Source organism: Protomyctophum bolini (assembly GCF_963924005.1).
Source record: "Protomyctophum bolini genome assembly, chromosome: 3".
Lineage (NCBI taxonomy): Eukaryota > Metazoa > Chordata > Actinopteri > Myctophiformes > Myctophidae > Protomyctophum > Protomyctophum bolini.
The window spans coordinates 38,808,001-38,831,550 of NC_137864.1; the positions used below are offsets into that span (position 1 = coordinate 38,808,001).

A 23,550-nucleotide genomic window follows, 5' to 3' on the forward strand; every position below is an offset into this window, starting at 1 on the left:
ATGAGTGTTTGACTGTATGAGTGTTTGACTGTATGAGTGTTTGACTGTACTGACTGAGTGTTTGACTGTACTGACTGAGTGTTTGACTGTATGAGTGTTTGCCTGTACTCTGTTAGATGTTTTTCTGTCTCATAAACTATTCAATCAATCAAACTATACCAGTATGACGCCCTGAGGGCGAGAGGTCGGGACCAGGATATATGCACCATATATGGAGACGTGATGTCACGAGGCATGACCATATATGGAGGCATGGGTGGGGGACGGACGGGAGATGCAGGTTTTCATAGTAAATGCGAGCTGCAGTCGCAATGAATTCCTCGCCCCATCCATAGTTTTTCAAACTGCTGAGAAAGCCCTTTTTTCTCCCCTGGTTCCCCAACGGCCCCTGGTTCCCCAACGGCCCCTGGTTCCCCACCAGCATGAGGGAGTATAGAACATGTAAATCCGACCAGTTCCCCCCCCTCGCCCACCCCCCCCCCCCCCCCCCCCCCCCACGGTCATTCCCCGGCACACATTTTTTCCCATCATACATCTTATTTATTGCAGGTGCTAAATCACCTCTGGCACCACAAATTATTCTGGATGATGTAAAGGGCACACCGTATGTACTGTACTGTACTGTACTGTACTGTACTGTACTGTACTGTACTGTACTGTACTGTACTGTACTGTACTGTACTGTACTGTACTGTACTGTACTATGCTGTGCTGTGCTGTGCTTAAATACCTTATTTAAAAAGGAGAGTCAGTTACAAATAATGGACCAGAAACAACCAGGAAAAGACCCATCGAGGAGAAGATAAAGGCTTCATCCACACCTACATAAACGTAGCGTTTTCGTTATTTTTTTTTTAAATCTCTCTGTCCATACGACACGTTTTTTTAAATCTCTCTGTCCATATGACCAATGGCAAGACCCATGCAAAACTCCGTTTACCTCGTCCACACGGGAACACACAGGCGGAGTTTAAAAAAAATACACTGTGGCAGGAGTTTTCCAAAAGATGCGTTTATATGGACCAAAAACGCGTTTGCGTGTGGGCGACCCCCCCCAAAACGGATATAAAAACCTACGTTTATCCGTTTACCCGGGTACGTGTGGACAAGGCCAAAGTGTCAATCACATGACCGTGGATGTCCATGGAAATAAGAACAAGTCCATTTTCATCTATGGGCATGTAAAGCACAGAGACTCAAATGTATATATATATATAAATAAATAAATATAAATATAAAAAAGAGCACGTAATGATACCTTTGATGTCATACTTCTTTCCCATGTGCGGGTGGTTGAATGATTTTGCTTTGCGTGTGAAATTGCATTGTTGGCATCTGCCACAAGGATAGTTGCCAGGGGCTATCGCACTTATTAAACAATGTGTGGGTGCCGGGGGAGGTAAATCTGCCCTTACCAGCATAATCCGTACATTTGGGGGCCTCTTGTGTACCACACGAGGGAGATGAGGCAAACATTCTTTTGAGAACAGGGTCAGTGTCAATGATATACCAATGTTTTTTAATGGCCGTCTCTATATCTGTCGAAACGGATCTCACAATTCAACCGCGTCAGACGGATCTGCAGCTCCGATGAAGACGATAATGTCCAAGCCAGGGATCTTGAGGACCGATTCCAGAAGAGAGCCTACCTGGATCAAGGATGCAGCACAGAGATCTGCCGGTATAGCACAGACTGAATGCCTTACCGATAGGAGACCAAAGAAGACTGAACAAAGAGTCTTCTGTGCACTTGAATATTCACCCGTTTCGACAGATATAGAGAAGGCCATTAAAAAACATTGGTATATCATTGACACTGACCCTGTTCTCAAAAAGATGTTTGCCTCATCTCCCTCGTGTGGTACACAAGAGGCCCCCAAATGTACGGAATATGCTGGTAAGGGCAGATTTACCTCCCCCGGCACCCACACATTGTATAAGTGCGATAGCCCCTGGCAACTATCCTTGTGGCAGATGCCAACAATGCAATTTCACACGCAAAGCAAAGTCATTCAACCACCCACACACACGGGAAAGAAGTATGACATCAAAGGTATCATTACGTGCTCCGTGTGGTCTTGCCTATATCGGTAAAACATCAAGACCTTTAAAAACACGCATATCCGAACACCGGAGCACCATCCGCAACAACGTTCTCACTAGCCGTGTAGCTGTACATGTATGTAAAAAACGTTATCACTAGCCGTGTAGCTTTACATGTATGTAAAAAACAACGTTATCACTAGCCGTGTAGCTGTACATGTATGTAAAAAACAACGTTAGCACTAGCCGTGTAGCTGTACATGTCTGTAAAGCAACAACGTTATCACTAGCCCTGTAGGCTGCTGTCTGTAAAGCAACAACGTTATCACTAGCCCTGTAGGCTGCTGTATATGTCTGTAAAGCAACAACGTTATCACTAGCCCTGTAGGCTGCTGTATATGTCTGTAAAGCAACAACGTTATCACTAGCCCTGTAGGCTGCTGTATATGTCTGTAAAGCAACAACGTTATCACTAGCCCTTTAGCTGTACATACAGTATACAGGGGTTTAATTGATCCAACCCCCACGTAGAGGTGGGGGACACACATCAATAACACCCTGTTAAAACGTGAGCTCTTTTGGATACACACATTGCAGACCCTAAATGAAGATTATGATATCAGACCATTTCTGTAATTGGCATCCTGTGTTGGGGGTTATATATATATATTTATATTTATTTATTTATATATATATACATTTGAGTCTCTGTGCTTAACATGCCCAGATGAACATGGACTTGTTCTCATTTCCATGGACATCCTCGGTCATGTGATTGACACTTTATCTTCTCCTCAGAACCTTCAAGGAATGAGGAGAAGATGAAGATAAAGAAACGTCACCGAATGAAAGGAGTTAAGATTGAAGATATTCGGTATAAACGGGACAGAGATGGATTGTGACACCAAAATAATATAAATATCATGCATTTTATTGGAAATTATTTGACATATACAATACATATATTAATATTAAATATATTAAAATTAATGTGACTATAACTTTAACATATTTACTGAGAAAAAAAAAACTTCATACAAAACATTCAAGCATATAATATAATGTCTTCTGAGACTGGATCAGAAGCAATAAGGGCAGAGTACAGTAGGGCACACAATGCTATTATATATTAATCTTTATTATAAGTGGGTTTGGCAGAAATATGTTAATAGTTAGGATCAGGTTATACATTCATGTGTAAACATTGGTATGAGGAAAGACATTGGCAGGTTGGAAACAAAACAACTTGTTGACACATTTTGGTCATGGTTTTTATTTGACTGTACTTGACTTGACTTGGCAGACACTGTTTGTTGTGTTATAATTAAAGGTATATTCAGTGATTTCACTTAATTCAAATATCACGTATATTTTTGTTTTGTTGATGCGAACAAAGTGATTGCGAAGGCAGTGAGCACTTACTATGAGACCTAGCAGATCATGTCTGTCTGTCTGTGTGTCTGTCCCGCTTTTGTGCCCATATATGGAGCTGAGTGATTTGTTTGTGATTGATGCAAGTGTCTGTCCCGCTGTTACGTCACCATGACTCAGCCATAACCATATAAGGAGTCCCCAAAGCAGCTATACGTCCAAAACCCAAATATGTACGAGCTGCGTTCGCTTCCTGCGTTTGCGCGTCTTACTTGTGATAATCCTCTCTACTATAGAGTGTGCTGACCATATAAGGAGTTCCTCCCTGTCCCCAGTTAACCCCTGGGGGTCAAAACAAACCTTAGGTTTCGTTTTTGGCTCTCTATCCTGATTGGATGAAAGGCTTAGGTCCCAGCCAAAAACGAAACCTAAGGTTTTTTTGCGTGAAATCACTGAATATACCTTTAACTACAATATTAGTTTGTTTATTTGAATTAGAAAGGTTAATTGACCAACCAATCAAACAGTGTTGTTTTTGGCAGAACATTTTGATTTTTTTTTAGCTCTTAGTCATTATAGTCTCTTGAATAGTTTTATTTAGTTGAATTTAGTTTTAGTCACAAGTTTTAGTCACCTGGAATGTCTTAAGTGTTAAGTCTAGTTTCAGTCAACTAAATATCATAAGATTTTAGTCGACTAAATCTACAGTTGATTTAGTCGAACAGAATGCATTTTGGCAGACCTTGATAATGCCCGTTTCTTTTCACTCGCCGGAAATAGCCGACCTACAAGGCTATTTTCATTTGATGCCGTCGTAATGACTGTTTTTACACTCGCTGAAAATAGATTGAGAATCACTGCTACAGCTGTAGAAATGCCCTTTTACGGGGCGTCCCTGCATGGCATATCTCTTCAAATGGGGGGTCTTTTACGGGGCGTCCCTGCATGGCATATCTCCTCAAATGGGGGGTCTTTTACGGGGCGTCCCTGCATGGCATATCTCTTCAAATGGGGGGTCCTGTGAGCTAATTACCGGACTAGTGTCAATGTGGGGGTCCTTGACCTGAACACGGTTGGTGAACCGTACTGCTCCACAGTGATGCAGTCTGATGCAGTCAGTTACCGAGGTCTGATGCAGTCTGATGCAGTCTGATGCAGTCAGTTACCGAGGTCTGATGCAGTCTGATGCAGTCAGTTACCGAGGTCTGATGCAGTCTGATGCAGTCTGATGCAGTTACCAGGTCTGATGCAGTCTGATGCAGTTACCGAGGTCTGATGCAGTCAGTTACTGAGGTCTGATGCAGTCAGTTACTGAGGTCTGATGCAGTCTGATGCAGTTTCCCAGGTCTGATGCAGTCTGGTGCAATCTGATGCAGTCTGATGGAGTCTGATGCAGTCTGATGCAGTCTGGTGCAGTCTGATGCAGTCTGGTGCAGTCTGGTGAAGTCTGATGCAGTCTGGTGCAGTCTGGTGCAGTCTGGTGCAGTCTGATGCAGTCTGGTGCAGTCTGGTGCAGTCAGATGTAGTCAGTTACCGAGGTCTGATGCAGTCAGTTACCGAGGGCTGATGCAGTCAGTTACCGAGGTCTGATGCAGTCAGTTACCGAGGTCTGATGCAGTCAGTTACCGAGGTCTGATGCAGTATTCAATTCATAATGCGGGCTCATATCTCCAGTTCAGTAGTGAATGATATTTCATATCAACATATTTTCATGTGCAAATCAACTATTCTCTGTAGCTTCCCCAACGTCCTATAAACTAATGATAGTTTGATCCTGCAGGGCACTATTCTCTGTAGCTTCCCCAACGTCCTATAAACTAATGATAGTTTGATCCTGGGCACTATTCTCTGTAGCTTCCCCAACGTCCTATAAACTAATGATAGTTTGATCCTGGGCACTATTCTCTGTAGCTTCCCCAACGTCCTATAAACTAATGATAGTTTGATCCTGCAGGGCACTATTCTCTGTAGCTTCCCCAACGTCCTATAAACTAATGATAGTTTGATCCTGGGCACTTGTGACGTTAAAACATCTGGAAGAGGAACACCTTTCTGGAGAGCTACATCTTTGTCAGTAGATGTTCTACTACCAAACGGTCTAGTTAGTATACGTTGGATTAAAGTCTAGTTGTGCATGCCAGATGCCACCACCTCACAAGAAAAGGGCATGGGATAGTTTTCTATATTATGTTAAACATTTACGTAAAATACATACTGTACATACATTATTTCCCAGTAAAAAAAAAGAAAAAGGAAATGGAATATGTTATCTTTTTTTTTTAAATATGCGAATCGATGAGATTTGGGAAGTGCAAGTGTCATATAATTATGCAGGCCAAAAATATATATATTAAACTTTTTCAGAAATACTACGGTGGACTATTCAAACACACCTGCTGAAATCATTTCTTTTATACCGTGGCGTCTGCGTCCGGTCGGTGTCGAGGCGTACTGTCGTACCGTCCGCTTTGCTGGACGGATATCGATATTAGTCTGAAAAAAGACTTAATATACTGACCTTCACCCTCAAGAAATACACAGTCAGGAGTTATGATTCTGAACCCAAACATCAATGCTAAGAGATGCCATTAGATACCGCATTTACTTTGAAGATTGTTAAAGGTATATTCAGTGATTGAACTTAATTCAAATATCACATTTTTTGTTTTTGTTTTGTTGTGATAATCCTCCCTACTATAGAGTGTGCTGACCATATATGGAGTTCCTCCCTACTATAGAGTGTGCTGACCATATATGGAGTTCCTCCCTGCCTACCATTTGCATTGTGTATAGTTCCATTCCACGGTGTTTTAGGCATTCCGTTATGATTTAGCTGTTGGAAAAAATAGCAGATCTACAAGAATAGCAGATCGACAAGCTCGTAGTGTGGCACTTGGTGCCGCGCTATGAGCTTGTATATCTGCCATTCTTTTAATAATCGTGGAAATGTGGTGGGATATCTTTGAATATATTCTTTCAGAGCGAACGTTTTTAACTCGTACCTTTGCCCTGGAACAACATATTTTGAGATTGGGGGTCCGCGGCCAAATACGGATTATTCTGGGTACTCCTTGACATGACATAGTTTGAGAACGGCTGACGTAGAAACATGGGGGTTTTTCAGAAAACTGTCAGGATTTAGAAGGCATTTGTAGAATCGTCCTCAGGTCTAAAACGGGTTAAAAACCAAGCCTGTGATCCGGCATCCACTGGCTATATAGGATCGTTTCCTTTGATCACGTAACCTGACTCCACCCCATGGAGGTGGAGTCAGGTTAGTCGTTTTGGCTGTTCGTTATACATAGTCGCTCCCTCCTCTTATCACATCGTGAGGTCTCTTTCCTCCAGAGCTCTCCCTCCTCTTATCACACCGTGAGGTCTCTTTCCTCCAGAGCTCTCCCTCCTCTTATCACACCGTGAGGTCTCTTTCCCCCAGAGCTCTCCGCGGCGGTTTTCTCATTGCGGCCCGAGACTGTTGTTCAGACCAAGAGGTCGCGGGTCTCTCTCTGCCGTGGCCGAGCGCTCCGCGGGTCCACAGGACTGCGGCGGTCCGGTGGACGTTCCGCCGGCATCGGGTTGCGACCGCACGGCGGAGAGAACCTCTGCCTCGGTGGTCCCGGGACCGACCAGCTGGTCAGTAGGACCGGTCAGCTGGTCAGTAGGACCGGTCAGCTGGTCAGGAGGACCGACCACCTGGTCAGGAGGACCCTGCAGAGGGCTGGTCAGGCCCAGGGAGGCCAGGGCGTCCAGAGTACCGTCTGGGTCCACCATCACGTCGATGACTGTCGGGACGGGACCAATATATATCAGTATGGAAAAAAGAACAGAGCACTCTTCATTCGAACAGGTGGTTTAATTTGGTTAAAACAAAGGCGGTTAGAAACGACACAGAGGGAGAGATGTCTTATCTCCATGGTACACAGAGGGACAGATGTCTTATCTCCATGGTACACAGAGGGACAGATGTCTTAACTCCATGGTACACAGAGGGACAGATGTCTTATCTCCATGGTACACAGAGGGACAGATGTCTTAACTCCATGGTACACAGAGGGACAGAGATGTCTTAACTTTATGGTACACAGAGGGACAGATGTCTTATCTCCATGGTACACAGAGGGACAGATGTCTTAACTCCATGGTACACAGAGGGACAGATGTCTTATCTCCATGGTACACAGAGGGACAGATGTCTTAACTCCATGGTACACAGAGGGACAGATGTCTTATCTCCATGGTACACAGAGGGACAGATGTTTTAACTCCATGGTACACAGAGGGACAGATGTCTTATCTCCATGGTACACAGAGGGACAGATGTCTTATATCCATGGTACACAGAGGGACAGATGTTTTAACTCCATGGTACACAGAGGGACAGAGATGTCTTAACTCCATGGTACACAGAGGGACAGATGTCTTATCTTCATGGTACACAGAGGGACAAAAACTCTGTCTCTACCGCTAGCTGTTAGCATAGATCCCAGTTCTATTAACTATCTCTATTGCTAGCTGATAGCATAGACCCCAGTTCCCAGTGCCAGCGAACACGTTCACTTAGAGTTTGCCTGCCCCCCCCCCCACCCCTCCCCACACACCCTCTCGCTACACACACTCTAGTATCATGCAAAAAAAATGCACACACTCTTTACCTTTCGTCAGAGGCGTTTACATGGCGTCAGCGTCGCGGTACAAAGGCACAAATTAAATCCGAAATGTGGATGGCAGAAAATCCAGCGATATAGGACAGCGATCCTAGAATCCGATTTATGGATGTTTGAAAATCCTCCTTTCAACTGCTTTGCACCGTGAATATATTTCCAATCCCATAGTTGGAACGGTGGGGCGTTGCTATAGAGCGTCGCAGTCCCTCCCCCTTTCAGAACAACGAGTGGCCCAGGAAATGAATCGTAATGCATTCGTCCCATAGGGCATTTAGTGCTTTATTTATTTAAAGACCTTTTAAGCGTCGTACGAAGCCAACTCTTGTCGTGACAAATCATGACAACACACACAATATATTGGACCAAACAAATAATTACAAAGAAGAAAAACAACCAAAAAAAGCGTTGTAACATGCCGTTTTTTTCTACTTTCTAATTCTTTGTTTGGCCCCGAAATATTGTGTGTGTTGTCATGATTTGTCACGACAAGAGTTGGCTTCGTACAACGCTTAACACTACGACGTCGGAGCGGTAAATAAATAAAGCACGAAATGCCCTATGGACAAATGCATTGCGATTCATTTCCTGGGCCACTCGTTGTTCTGAAAGGGGGAGGGACTGCGACGCTCTCTAGGAACCGGACCAATGTTAAAAAGCTTCCGTAGGACTAAACCATTACATAGACAGAGTATACGTTGGGGTACGTACCGTATATACGGACCTGGGATATGACGCCACCTAGCGTTGACACATACGGTATGTATACAGACTTGGGGGGGGGGGGGGTAGTTAAAAAAATGCATACCAAGAAGTTGCCTCTCGACTCTCTTCAGGTCTTGAAGGATGGTGCAGATCTCCTGTTGAGAAACGACATAAACAAATAACAAGTGAAACTTGAGAGAAGCCTAGCCTAGCCTAGCCTGGCTGAAGAGATGAACTCTCAACAACAGCTGATCGATAACAAGATTAACGTCTGTTCCCTTTAGGCTCAGTCTGTTCTGTTCCAACAGAGACACATCCACAGCAGCAGAGTAGCAGAAAGTTGATGCCAGTAGGGATGGAGGTCGATAACAGGTACCCGACAAAACCCGATAAGAAGCTTATTGAGTACCAGTTATCAATAAGCTTTGGGCTTATCGAGTACCCGTTATCAATAAGCTTTGGGCTTATCAAGCCTGTTCTGGAGCCTAGCGGCCCGTGACGTCATGTCTAAACAATGAGGGGGCGCCTGATGGTGGGGAAAGGAACTGGTTGGAATAACGTGTTCCTTCCACGCGCTACGTCCAACCAGGGAAACTCCCCCCTGTCAGGTGCAAAGGAGCAGCTTGGTCACTCAGGCATGAAGGAAGCATGAGTTCAAGTCCGTTGCTCTCCCCTTGTCCCCCATATATGGGGGACTAGGTTGGTGGAGGGTGTGTAGAGCCCAGGATCACATTATATGATTGACACAGGGGTGAAAAATGGGTTACAAAATCGTGGGATAAAAAAAATACAAAAAAAACAATGAAGACAAGAGGCGATTAAGGAATAAATGTAATCATCCACGCTGGTACAAACATGTGGGTCTAAAAGTGTATTGATACCTGCCAACCAGCGCTGTCCGGTTTATTTAATATTATTGTATTGGTAAAAAAGGTCAATTGCCTTCCATCTGTACCAGTGTTGATTTCGTCGACTAAAACTATGTACAAAAAATGTATGTCGACTAGCTTTTGTTCCACTGACAAACACTACAGTAGCCTATACATAAAAACTAAGCCATAATGACTAAAACTATGACTAAATACTGACAATTTCGTCAATACAGTACCTGTCTGGCAGGTACTGTAAATCTCTTTGTATCCTACTGTCTGGCAGGTACGTATATCTCTTTGTATCCTACTGTCTGGCAGGTATATCTCTTTGTATCCTACTGTCTGGCAGGTATATCTCTGTATCCTACTGTCTGGCAGGTATATCTCTGTATCCTACTGTCTGTCTGGCAGGTATATCTCTGTATCCTACTGTCTGGCAGGTATATCTCTGTGTCCTACTGTCTGTCTGGCAGGTATATCTCTGTATCCTATTGTCTGGCAGGTATATCTCTTTGTATCCTACTGTCTGGCAGGTATATCTCTGTATCCTACTGTCTGGCAGGTATATCTCTGTATCCTACTGTCTGGCAGGTATATCTCTTTGTATCCTACTGTCTGGCAGGTATATCTCTGTATCCTACTGTCTGGCAGGTATATCTGTGTATCCTACTGTCTGGCAGGTATATCTCTGTATCCTACTGTCTGGCAGGTATATCTCTGTATCCTACTGTCTGGCAGGTATATCTCTTTGTATCCTACTGTCTGGCAGGTATATCTCTGTATCCTACTGTCTGTCTGGCAGGTATATCTCTGTATCCTACTGTCTGGCAGGTATATCTCTGTATCCTACTGTCTGGCAGGTATATCTCTGTATCCTACTGTCTGGCAGGTATATCTCTGTATCCTACTGTCTGGCAGGTATATCTCTGTATCCTACTGTCTGGCAGGTATATCTCTTTGTATCCTACTGTCTGACAGGTATATCTCTGTATCCTACTGTCTGGCAGGTATATCTCTTTGTATCCTGCTGTCTGGCAGGTATATATCTTTGTATCCTACTGTCTGGCAGGTATATCTCTTTGTATCCTACTGTCTGGCAGGTATATCTCTTTGTATCCTACTGTCTGGCAGGTATATCTCTTTGTATCCTACTGTCTGGCAGGTATATCTCTTTGTATCCTACTGTCTGGCAGGTATATATCTTTGTATCCTACTGTCTGGCAGGTATATATCTTTGTATCCTACTGTCTGGCAGGTATATCTTTGTATCCTACTGTCTGGCAGGTATATCTCTTTGTATCCTACTGTCTGGCAGGTATATCTCTTTGTATCCTACTGTCTGGCAGGTATATCTCTTTGTATCCTACTGTCTGGCAGGTATATATATCTCTTTGTATCCTACGGTCTGGCAGGTATATCTCTTGGAAAACCTTTAGTGCTACTGATTGTGCGCAGGGAGGTGACAATTCACCTTCATCTTGCCTGGCCAAAATGTAATTTCTGGAAACGCCCCTGCATCAAATGCATAGAAGTAGTCATCAAGTTGTCCCGGCTGTTTTAGTGAAAGTTGTGCCAGCCTCCTGCCGTGGCTGCAGTGAAGAGATGGACCTCTTCAGTGTAAACTGATACTTTATGCCCCCCCCACACCAGAGGTTACTTGGGGCCATTGCTGCAAGATAAATGTTGAATTTACGGTCCTGTCCCAGGGAGAAGCCATATCCCTGTCCCAGGGAGAAGCCATATCTTTCTTATTTGCACCCCGGCCGTCCCAACAGACGATAATTCTTCACCCTCGTGTCAGAGACAAACAACAAACACGCCGTTGCGCTCTCCTTACTCCCCAGTGGTGGACAACGGTACCGTCCTGTTTCAAGTTTAGTTTCAATACATACAAATGATTTAATTGAAATATTAACTGTCGGGACAGAAACTGATTTTCTGCCTTATCGATTATGGCAGCCTCTGTATCGATACGATTATCGCCAACGGATACGATATGATTATTGCCATATTGATTAATTGAACCCACCCCTGATCAATAGTTATACTATAGTCTGAAGCCTAATCCATCAAAAAAATGTCTTCTATGAATCCTGACCGCTTTCTGAAATACCCATGTTTCTATATCAGTGGTGCTCAATATTTCATGTCAAGGACCCCAAAGATTATATGTAAATGGCTGCCAACCCCCCCATCTGAAAATATGTTGTTCCAGGGACCCCTCAGAAGCAAAGATTCGAGTTAAAAACGTTCGCTCTGAAAGAATATATATTCAAAGACTTGCGCCACATTTTCAAGATTTAATTTTTTTTTGCAGACCTACAAGCTCATAGCGCGGCACTAGCTTGTAAATCTATTTTTTTTCAATAGCTAAAGTATGAAAAGCAAAGCTTTTGCACACCTACAAACGACAGGTGCATAGGAGAGGGTACAGTGCCCCAAAATTGAACAAGGAAAAAACAACCGCACACTGTCTTCAAATGCAGTGACCACCATTTATTAGGGAAATAAATAATAAATGGTGGTCACTGCATTTGAAGACAGTGTGCGGTTGTTTTTTCCTTGTTCAATAGCTAAAGTATAACATAATGCTATAAGAATGAAAGGCTGACGTATAGGGTTCGTTGGGCAGCTATATGAATAAATCAGGCATTAGGCGAATGATATCAGTGGAGCCGGGCAGAACTCTTATCAGTGGAGCCGGGCCAGAACTCTCATTTCCAAGGCCAGAAGAGCGTCTCCTTTCATTTTGATTCATGGCGTGAGTGTGAATGCCAACTTCCTTTCCAGCTTTTAGATTGATTCAAACTTCCCCGGCCTGGAGTCCATTTGTCAGAATGCTTTACAGTATTGTCAAACAAAGTGCATAAGCATGTTCAATGTATGGCGGGGTCGCTGCAAAGTGCACGCCTGGTCGACAAGCTTCATTCATTCATTCAGGGAAACGGAATGAATTTCCCTTTGTGGCAACAGAAAGAACAGGGAAATATACACATATACAGTAGATCTTAAATGTAACTAAGATCTATAAAGTATTACAGAGTGCCGCGCTGCAAGCTTGTAGTTCTGCAATTTTAGAAACAACTTGAAAATGTGGCGTAAGTCTTTGAATATGTTATTCTTTCACAGCTGTTTTTAACTCAAATCTTTGCTTCTAGGGGGGGTCCCTGGATCAACATAATGTTTAGATGGGGTTCGGTGGCCAAATACATATCGTTTTGGGGGGGGCCTTGACATGAAAACCACTGATACAGAAACACATTTTTTTCAAAGACATTTTGGAGAGAATGGTCTCAGGTCTCAAACTAAACTAAACAGATACAAAATATTAAGACTGCTTCATCACCTTGTTGGAGGAGTTGAGGAGGTTAATATCATCACCTTGTTGGAGGAGTTGAGGAGGTTAATATCATCACCTTGTTGGAGGAGTTGAGGAGGTTAATATCATCACCTTGTTGGAGGAGTTGAGGAGGTTAATATCATCACCTTGTTGGAGGAGTTGAGGAGTAAATATCATCACCTTGTTGGAGGAGTTGAGGAGGTTAATATCATCACCTTGTTGGAGGAGTTGAGGAGGTTAATATCATCACCTTGTTGGAGGAGTTGAGGAGATTAATATCATCACCTTGTTGGAGGAGTTGAGGAGGTTAATATCATCACCTTGTTGGAGGAGTTGAGGAGTAAATATCATCACCTTGTTGGAGGAGTTGAGGAGGTTAATATCATCACCTTGTTGGAGGAGTTGAGGAGGTTAATATCATCACCTTGTTGGAGGAGTTGAGGAGTAAATATCATCACCTTGTTGGAGGAGTTGAGGAGGTTAATATCATCACCTTGTTGGAGGAGTTGAGGAGGTTAATATCATCACCTTGTTGGAGGAGTTGAGGAGGTTAATATCATCACCTTGTTGGAGGAGTTGAGGAGGTTAATATCATCACCTTGTTGGAGGAGTTGAGGAGGTTAATATCATCACCTTGTTGGAGGAGTTGAGGAGGTTAATATCATCACCTTGTTGGAGGAGTTGAGGAGGTTAATATCATCACCTTGTTGGAGGAGTTGAGGAGGTTAATATCATCACCTTCTTGGAGGAGTTGAGGAGTAAATATCATCACCTTGTTGGAGGAGTTGAGGAGTAAATATCATCACCTTGTTGGAGGAGTTGAGGAGGTTAATATCATCACCTTGTTGGAGGAGTTGAGGAGTAAGGAGTCGTGCTCTGCCTGCAGTCTGCCCTCGATCTCCTCCCATCGTCGTTCTTTATCTTTGAACAGTATTCTGGGAGAAAAACAATGAAATTGATTGATTGATTGATTGAAATATTTATTAACAGTTTGCAGAATTACAGTATAACATTTCAAGCACAAACTAAATACAAAGAGTGGACGACCCAATTAAGCATTGCAAGAGGGTCCACCATGTTCATTTCATCCAAAAAAATCACACCAATTATTGTCACAATACAATTACAGGTAGCGAGCGCGCGCGCACACACACACACACACACACACACACACACACAGACAGACGCCCAAATTTTAGTATGTCTGCGCCACTCAACGACCGTAGCAGATTGTGTTTCGTGCACACAGTCGTATGATTAAGTCTAAATGGGGCTAAAGTCTTGTATGGTGGTGGATGGTCTACATGGGGCTAAAGTCTTGTATGGTGGTGAATGGTCTAAGTCTTGTATGGTGGTGAATGGTCTAAAGTCTTGTATGTAAGTCTTGTATGGTGGTGAATGGTCTAAAGTCTTGTATGGTGGTGAATGGTCTACATGGGGCTAAAGTCTTGTATGTAAGTCTTGTATGGTGGTGAATGCAGCGACTAGAGACGCTAACCTGATCTTTCCTGCTGTTTTGTCCACAGATTGGCGTATCCTGGCTGAGAGTTGTGTGACAGAGGCCAGTAGTAAGCTGTCCAGCAGCACTGCCTGCTGGGGGAAACGGTACATGACACACAGCATAGATTAGCCTCACAGCGACTCCACTGTAATAAATAACAACAATATGGCCAAGCAGAGAATAGAAGAACAAAGTGAGATCCAATTACTGGCATGAAGTGCTTTTACAGCTTTAACCTATTCTGACCTGAGATCAGATTCATACGAGGTTTCCACTGGACACACACTGGTCTTTTTTCAAAAATAGCAGATCTACAAGCTCGTAGCTATGAGCTTGTAGATCTGCTATTTTTCAATAGCTAAAGCATAACATGATGCTAACACCAACATGGGTTCCCGTTCAGAATGGGTTAACCACATGAACTAGGGCAGTGGTTCCCAAACCTTTTCATGTCAAGGACCCCCACATTGACACTAATTGGCCCGTGGACCCCCATTTGAAAAGATATACCTGCAGGGACCCCCCATAAGAGAAGATTTATACGGCTCCATAGCAGTGATTCTCAACCCGTTTAATTGCGAGGACCCCCCATGCAGTTTGACATCCATTTAATGGCATTTATGTCTGGGACCCCCAATTTATATTCATAGTCAATGTCAATTTAACTCTGAGAGTGTACAAATGGAACCAAATGGACCCGAGCTATGGTGGACCCCAGGCTAGGGAACAGAGCTATGGTGGACCCCGGGCTAGGGAACAGAGCTATGGTGGACCCCAGGCTAGGGAACAGAGCTATGGTGGACCCCCAGGCTAGGGAACAGAGCTATGGTGGACCCCCAGGCTAGGGAACAGAGCTATGGTGGACCCCAGGCTAGGGAACAGAGCTATGGTGGACCCCAGGCTAGTGGAACAGAGCTATGGTGGACCCCGGGCTAGGGACCAGAGCTATGGTGGACCCCCAGGCTAGTGGAACAGAGCTATGGTGGACCCCAGGCTAGTGGAACAGAGCTATGGTGGACCCCGGGCTAGGGACCAGAGCTATGGTGGACCCCAGGCTAGTGGAACAGAGCTATGGTGGACCCCAGGCTAGTGGAACAGAGCTATGGTGGACCCCAGGCTAGTGGAACAGAGCTATGGTGGACCCCAGGCTAGGGAACAGAGCTATGGTGGACCCCAGGCTAGTGGAACAGAGCTATGGTGGACCCCAGGCTAGGGAACAGAGCTATGGTGGACCCCCAGGCTAGGGAACAGAGCTATGGTGGACCCCCAGGCTAGTGGAACAGAGCTATGGTGGACCCCAGGCTAGGGAACAGAGCTATGGTGGACCCCCAGGCTAGGGAACAGAGCTATGGTGGACCCCAGGCTAGGGAACAGAGCTATGGTGGACCCCAGGCTAGGGAACAGAGCTATGGTGGACCCCCAGGCTAGGGACCAGAGCTATGGTGGACCCCAGGCTATAGGGAACAGAGCTATGGTGGACCCCAGGCTATAGGGAACAGAGCTATGGTGGACCCCGGGCTAGTGGAACAGAGCTATGGTGGACCCCCAGGCTAGGGACCAGAGCTATGGTGGACCCCAGGCTATAGGGAACAGAGCTATGGTGGACCCCCGTCTATAGGGAACAGAGCTATGGTGGACCCCGGGCTAGGGAACCTGTGACTCACGTCGTCTCGGTTCCAGGTCTGTCTCCGGATGGAGCGGGACGACGTCGCCGCCGCCGCCTGTCCGTTAGAGGAGGGGCGGAGCTCCACGGGACGTCCTCCGTCATTGGCTCCCGCGGTGCCGTCGTTGCGTTCGCCGGCGGGACGTCCGCCCGCCTCCGCGCCGTCGTCAAACACATGCTCGTCCAGCTGTGGGACAGACAGTGTGAGGACAACGCTACAATGTGTCCAGCTGTGGGACAGACAGTGTGAGGACAACGCTACAATGTGTCCAGCTGTGGGACAGACAGTGTAGATAACGCTACAATGTGTCCAGCTGTGGGACAGACAGTGTAGATAACGCTACAATGTGTCCAGCTGTGGGAAAGACAGTGTGTAGATAACGCTACAATGTGTCCAGCTGTGGGACAGACAGTGTGAGGACAACGCTACAATGTGTCCAGCTGTGGGACAGACAGTGTGAGGACAACGCTACAATGTGTCCAGCTGTGGGACAGACAGTGTAGATAACGCTACAATGTGTCCAGCTGTGGGACAGACAGTGTGTAGATAACGCTACAATGTGTCCAGCTGTGGGACAGACAGTCTGTAGACAACGCTACAATGTGTCCAGCTGTGGGACAGACAGTGTGAGGACAACGCTACAATGTGTCCAGCTGTGGGACAGACAGTCTGTAGATAACGCTACAATGTGTCCAGCTGTGGGACAGACAGTGTGAGGACAACGCTACAATGTGTCCAGCTGTGGGACAGACAGTCTGTAGATAACGCTACAATGTGTCCAGCTGTGGGACAGACAGTGTGAGGACAACGCTACAATGTGTCCAGCTGTGGGACAGACAGTCTGTAGATAATGCTACAATGTGTCCAGCTGTGGGACAGACAGTGTGAGGACAACGTTACAATGTGTCCAGCTGTGGGACAGACAGTGTGAGGACAACGGTGTGGTGTACAGTACCATTAGTCTAAAGTGTGAGTGGTGTACAGTATACCATTAGTCTAAAGTGTGAGTGGTGTACAGTATACCATTAGTCTAAAGTGTGAGTGGTGTACAGTATACCATTAGTCTAAAGTGTGAGTGGTGTACAGTACAGTACCATAAGTCTAAAGTGTGAGTGGTGTACAGTACCATAAGTCTAAACTGTGAGTGGTGTACAGTACCATAAGTCCCACGTCCGGAGCAGCGGGGCTGACGGAGTCTATCTCTCCGGCCACATCATGGATCTCTCTGGCCAGCATGGCCAGGTCTTTGGCCAGGTCCTGGCTGATCCTGGATCAGAACACAAACCACACTCTTGTTACTATGGCCAGGTCCTGCTGGCTGATCCTGGATCAGAACACAAACCACACTCTTGTTACTATGGCCAGGTCCTGGCTGATCCTGGATCAGAACACAAACCACACTCTTGTTACTATGGCCAGGTCCTGCTGGCTGATCCTGGATCAGAACACAAACCACACTCTTGTTACTATGGCCAGGTCCTGCTGGCTGATCCTGGATCAGAACACAAACCACACTCTTGTTACTATGGCCAGGTCCTGGCTGATCCTGGATCAGAACACAAACCACACTCTTGTTACTATGGCCAGGTCCTGGCTGATCCTGGATCAGAACACAAACCACACTCTGTTACTATGGCCAGGTCCTGGCTGATCCTGGATCAGAACACAAACCACACTCTTGTTACTATGGCCAGGTCCTGGCTGATCCTGGATCAGAACACAAACCACACTCTGTTACTATTGCCAGGTCCTGCTGGCTGATCCTGGATCAGAACACAAACCACACTCTTGTTACTATGGCCAGGTCCTGGCTGATCCTGGATCAGAACACAAACCACACTCTTGTTACTATGGCCAGGTCCTGCTGGCTGATCCTGGATCAGAACACAAACCACACTCTTGTTACTATGGCCAGGTCCTGGCTGATCCTGGATCAGAACACAAACCACACTCTTGTTACTATGGCCAGGTCCTGCTGGCTGATCCTGGATCAGAACACAAACCACACTCTTGTTACTATGGCCAGGTCCTGCTGGCTGATCCTGGATCAGAACACAAACCACACTCTTGTTACTATGGCCAGGTCCTGGCTGATCCTGGATCAGAACACAAACCACACTCTTGTTACTATGGCCAGGTCCTGGCTGATCCTGGATCAGAACACAAACCACACTCTTGTTACTATGGCCAGGTCCTGGCTGATCCTGGATCAGAACACAAACCACACTCTGTTACTATGGCCAGGTCCTGGCTGATCCTGGATCAGAACACAAACCACACTCTTGTTACTATGGCCAGGTCCTGGCTGATCCTGGATCAGAACACAAACCACACTCTGTTACTATTGCCAGGTCCTGCTGGCTGATCCTGGATCAGAACACAAACCACACTCTTGTTACTATGGCCAGGTCCTGGCTGATCCTGGATCAGAACACAAACCACACTCTTGTTACTATGGCCAGGTCCTGCTGGCTGATCCTGGATCAGAACACAAACCACACTCTTGTTACTATGGCCAGGTCCTGGCTGATCCTGGATCAGAACACAAACCACACTCTTGTTACTATGGCCAGGTCCTGCTGGCTGATCCTGGATCAGAACACAAACCACACTCTTGTTACTATGGCCAGGTCCTGCTGGCTGATCCTGGATCAGAACACAAACCATACTCTTGTTACTATGGCCAGGTCCTGGCTGATCCTGGATCAGAACACAAACCACACTCTTGTTACTATGGCCAGGTCCTGGCTGATCCTGGATCAGAACACAAACCACACTCTGTTACTATGGCCAGGTCCTGGCTGATCCTGGATCAGAACACAAACCACACTCTTGTTACTATGGCCAGGTCCTGGCTGATCCTGGATCAGAACACAAACCACACTCTGTTACTATTGCCAGGTCCTGCTGGCTGATCCTGGATCAGAACACAAACCACACTCTTGTTACTATGGCCAGGTCCTGGCTGATCCTGGATCAGAACACAAACCACACTCTGTTACTATGGCCAGGTCCTGGCTGATCCTGGATCAGAACACAAACCACACTCTGTTACTTTGGCCAGATCCTGGCTGATCCTGGATCAGAACACAAAACACACTCTGTTACTTTGGCCAGATCCTGGCTGATCCTGGATCAGAACACAAAACACACTCTGTTACTTTGGCCAGATCCTGGCTGATCCTGGAGGACACAAACCAGAAAGTCCAACAGTGTTCATAATTACCTGGCGGATTCGCAGAGGGACTGCCATTGGATTTTTTTGAATTTCGTTTTTTTTTTTCATGTCATATCAAAGCAGGGAATCACAGCTTCAAATTGACATATTGGTTGTTCAGTTTGACCCACCAGGTTTTAGAGATATGGCTTATAGAGTAATGTCTTGCAGAGAAACAGCTAGTTGAGAAAACAGGCTTGAAAATGTTCAATTCTGTGGACTCTAACATTACACCTATAGCTACATGTTTAAGCATTTATTTCATATTAACATGTCTTCTGTGGACTCTTAACATTACACCACCTAGCTACATGTTTAAGCATTTATTTATTCAACTCTGACACTTATTTCAGACATGCTCTCGTATGTGAAGAGTCTGCCTTTGATATTAACTCATTTTTGAAAAAAAGAAAAAAATATTTTTTTCTCCTGGTGAAAAGCTGGAATTTGCGTGATGGCACGCAGGCTCTCAGTCAAATCTGGTCACAAATAACATGACATTCAGTACTTGATGTTTACCTGGCTATCTCCTCGCTGTGCCCGGTGATGTTTACATGGCTATCTCCTCTCTGTGCGCGGTGATGTTTACCTGGCTATCTCCTCTCTGTGCGCGGTGATGTTTACATGGCTATCTCCTCGCTGTGCGCGGTGATGTTTACCTGGCTATCTCCTCTCTGTGCGCGGTGATGTTTACCTGGCTATCTCCTCTCTGTGCGCGGTGATGTTTACCTGGCTATCTCCTCTCTGTGCGCGGTGATGTTTACCTGGCTATCTCCTCTCTGTGCGCGGTGATGTTTACCTGGCTATCTCCTCTCTGTGCGCGGTGATGTTTACCTGGCTATCTCCTCGCTGTGCGCGGTGATGTTTACATGGCTATCTCCTCTCTGTGCGCGGTGATGTTAACATGGCTATCTCCTCTCTGTGCGCGGTGATGTTTACCTGGCTATCTCCTCTCTGTGCGCGGTGATGTTTACCTGGCTATCTCCTCTCTGTGCGCGGTGATGTTTACCTGGCTATCTCCTCGCTGTGCGCGGTGATGTTTACCTGGCTATCTCCTCTCTGTGCGCGGTGATGTTTACCTGGCTATCTCCTCTCTGTGCGCGGTGATGTTTACCTGGCTATCTCCTCTCTGTGCGCGGTGATGTTTACCTGGCTATCTCCTCGCTGTGCGCGGTCCAGTCTCTCATGTACTCGTCCTGCTCCCTGGAGGAGGAGGAGTTCTGCCTCAGGGAGGCCACGCCCAGTCCTCCCCCTCCTCCTCCTCCTCCGGGGGGGCAGGGCGTGGCGGGGGCGGAGCCTCCCAGCTGGGCGACGCGCGTGGCGGGGAAGGGCCGCGCGCGGTGGCGGTTGGAGCCGTACTCGTCCTCCGAGGTGGACGCGTACTCCACAGGCACGCGGCGCCATCGTGTGGCGGCTAGGGAGAGAGGGGGGGGGGGGGGGAGGATCGTTAGTTTGAGGCAGTGTTCGTTTTGTTGACTAATGTTGCATTTCAGACCTGTATAGTTAACACCCCGAACGCCCGGAGGTTATTTGATCCATTAAATCAGAGGTTATTTAGTTTCCCTGGTTGGACGTAGCGCGTGGGAGGAACACGTTATTCCAACCAGTTCCTTTCCCCTCCATCAGGCGCCCCGGCTGGCCAGGGGGAGGCAGTTTAGAGACCAGGATTACTGCATGTTTTGTGAGGGTACCTACCCTAGGGTACCCCCACTTCACCACTTTTCAACCTATCTTCATATAACAGGTCCTCACTAATAATCATGATAAAATGGCGCAATAGTTTTTCTACTCCGTCTGTGTCTCATATAGGAGGGCTGTGGGCAGTTCAGAAACCAGTCTGTGTCTCATATAGGAGGGCTGTGGGCAGTTCAGAAACCAGTCTGTGTCTCATATAGGAGGGCTGTGGGCAGTTCAGAAACCAGTCTGTGTCTCATATAGGAGGGCTGTGGGCAGTTCAGAAACCAGTCTGTGTCTCATATAGGAGGGCTGTGGGCAGTTCAGAAACCGTCTTCCAGTGACCTCAAGTCATCGCTGGGGAATACAAGCTAATAGAAACTGCAGGCTTTCTAGTCCTGAAAAGTTGCAATGCGAAAATGGAAGCCATCATTCTCACGATAATAAAAATCTAAACATTTTTTTTAAATAATCTGCCTAACGATGACTGGTCACTGGAGGACGGTTTCTAAACTGCCCACAGCCGTCCTATGAGACACATGAGACTGAGTAGAAAAGAATCGTGCCATTTTATCATGATTAGCCTATTAGTGAGGACCTATTATATGAAGATAGGTTGAAAAGCGGTGGTCCTTTAACTGTGTATTTCAAAGAGATAATATGATATGGATGTTCAGTTGAGAACATGGAGGAGGTGTTTTTGGGGTGAAAAGGGACAGACTTACATGCAGGTGTGCCACCATGCCCAACATACGAGCCGGTGGCTTTACCCCGGTCTGGCAGCTTGGAGGCGCTGTTGGCGCGGGCTCTGGGTGGTACCGCCGATGAGGTCATCCTCGTCCCGCCGTGTCTGCTGGCGTAGTCCCCGGCCACACTCCGCGCCCCCCCCAGACCCCCCCCCCGGCTCCGCTCCCCCCGCCGCACCACCGCCGCGGCCTCCGAATCGCTCTGCGCCGCCCAGAGCGAGTGACCCTGGACCCGGGGTCTCCGGGGCTGGGCCAGGGCCTCTATCCGGGACATCCCCCGTCGGGTCCGGGAGGCGGAGCTGGCCGTGGAGGCCTCGGAGGCCACGGACACGCGGTCCCAGTCGGCGGCTCCTCCCGGCGGTGGCTCCGTGTCCGACACGGAGTCCCCGCCCCCGAGACGCGCTCGCCGCAGCAGGGAGGAGCGCGTGGGCCGGGGGGGCCTGTTGGGCCCGCCGGGCCCGGCGCTGCCGGGTCGACTGGCGGGGCCGGAGGAGGAGGAGAAGGCGGAGACGCTGACGCCGCCCTGGGGGGCGGGGGCGGCCTTAGCGCGGCTGGATTTTGTGCTGGCGCCCACCGTGGTGGTGGTGGCGCTCCCCCCCCCCGTGGTCTGACCTCTGGGGGGGTGGGAGGAGGGGGGGTGGGAGTCCGACAGGAGGGAGTTGGAGTTGGCGTCGTCGTCCGTGAGGTCCTGGGACGTCCACGCTGGGCTGGGCGGCGGCTGGGCGGACATCTTGGCCTTCGTCCTCCTGCAGGAGTACAGTAAGTACGGTATGATTGGGTCCGTTCAGAAAGAGCACATGTAAAATCATCATAACGATGACCAACATCATAACGATGACCACATCATAACGATGACCACATCATAACGATGACCACATCATAACGATGACCAACATCATAACGATTCCAGCTGACCTTGAGTCTTGCGTCTCTCGGCCTCCCCCTCCCCTGGGGGAGCACACCACCGTCCTCTCCTTCTGTTGCCCCGCCAGCGTCCGCGAGCGCCTCTGGTGGTGGGTGACCCTCCTCGCGCCCTCCGCCTGGCTCAGGGTGCTGGTGGTGTCCACGTCCGACTCGGGCGACGTGAAGCCCTCGGCGGACTGGCTGGGCGGGTCGCCCGTCTCCGATACCGCCGCCGTCTCCAGATAGGCCGCCACGGCCTCCGCGTCCCTCTGGAGGGAGGAGCCGTCGTCCCTGGAGGTATATATATGGACAGATATGTTTATCATCACCATATTGTTTTCGCACGGTTTCTTATGGCTATTTTTTTTCAAGCATGTTTTAAAGCATTGTTGTTATACTTTATAGCTATTGAAAAATAGCAGATCTACAAGCTCGCAGCGCGGCACCGAATGCTTGTAGTTCTGCTATTTTTTTTAAAACCTTGAAAGTGTGGTGCAAATCTTTGAATAATATATTCTTTCAGAGCCAACGTTTTTAACTCAAATCTTTGCTTCTGTTTATCTCATTTTGGCCTGTTTGACTGTCAAGGTTTCAGCCTCCAGGAAGAAATTAACCCTAAATACAAAGTTAATGCACCATTGCACATAAAAACGACTCCAGGGTGTCAAATGAAGTACTGTCACCTCATAGACAGATGGAAAAACTGGAAAAACAACAATTGTGGTACTCCATCTTTAAGACTGTAAATCATATCCCATGCATTCAATCTATATGTAAGATTGTCAATAAGGAAGGCCCCGCTCCGTGCAGTTTCCAAATTTAGGTCTACGGCGAAATGACCAGAAATGGCGGC

General features: G+C 47.0%; 1 protein-coding gene across 1 annotated transcript in view; it reads right to left on the reverse strand.

Moving 5' to 3' along the window:
• Positions 1 to 4,718: 4,718 nt before the first annotated feature.
• Positions 4,719 to 23,550, reverse strand: part of cep170ab (centrosomal protein 170Ab) — a gene marked incomplete at both ends in the record, with an annotated part of 33,205 nt that continues 14,373 nt past the window's right edge. Inside the window, 10 exons of the mRNA XM_080759024.1 lie at positions 4,719 to 4,921; positions 6,900 to 7,196; positions 8,884 to 8,935; positions 13,834 to 13,927; positions 14,491 to 14,582; positions 16,158 to 16,343; positions 17,316 to 17,424; positions 20,524 to 20,788; positions 21,774 to 22,540; positions 22,710 to 22,988. Of these exons, the coding sequence (XP_080615150.1) occupies positions 4,719 to 4,921; positions 6,900 to 7,196; positions 8,884 to 8,935; positions 13,834 to 13,927; positions 14,491 to 14,582; positions 16,158 to 16,343; positions 17,316 to 17,424; positions 20,524 to 20,788; positions 21,774 to 22,540; positions 22,710 to 22,988 (2,344 nt within the window). The remainder of the gene's footprint in view (positions 4,922 to 6,899; positions 7,197 to 8,883; positions 8,936 to 13,833; positions 13,928 to 14,490; positions 14,583 to 16,157; positions 16,344 to 17,315; positions 17,425 to 20,523; positions 20,789 to 21,773; positions 22,541 to 22,709; positions 22,989 to 23,550) is intronic.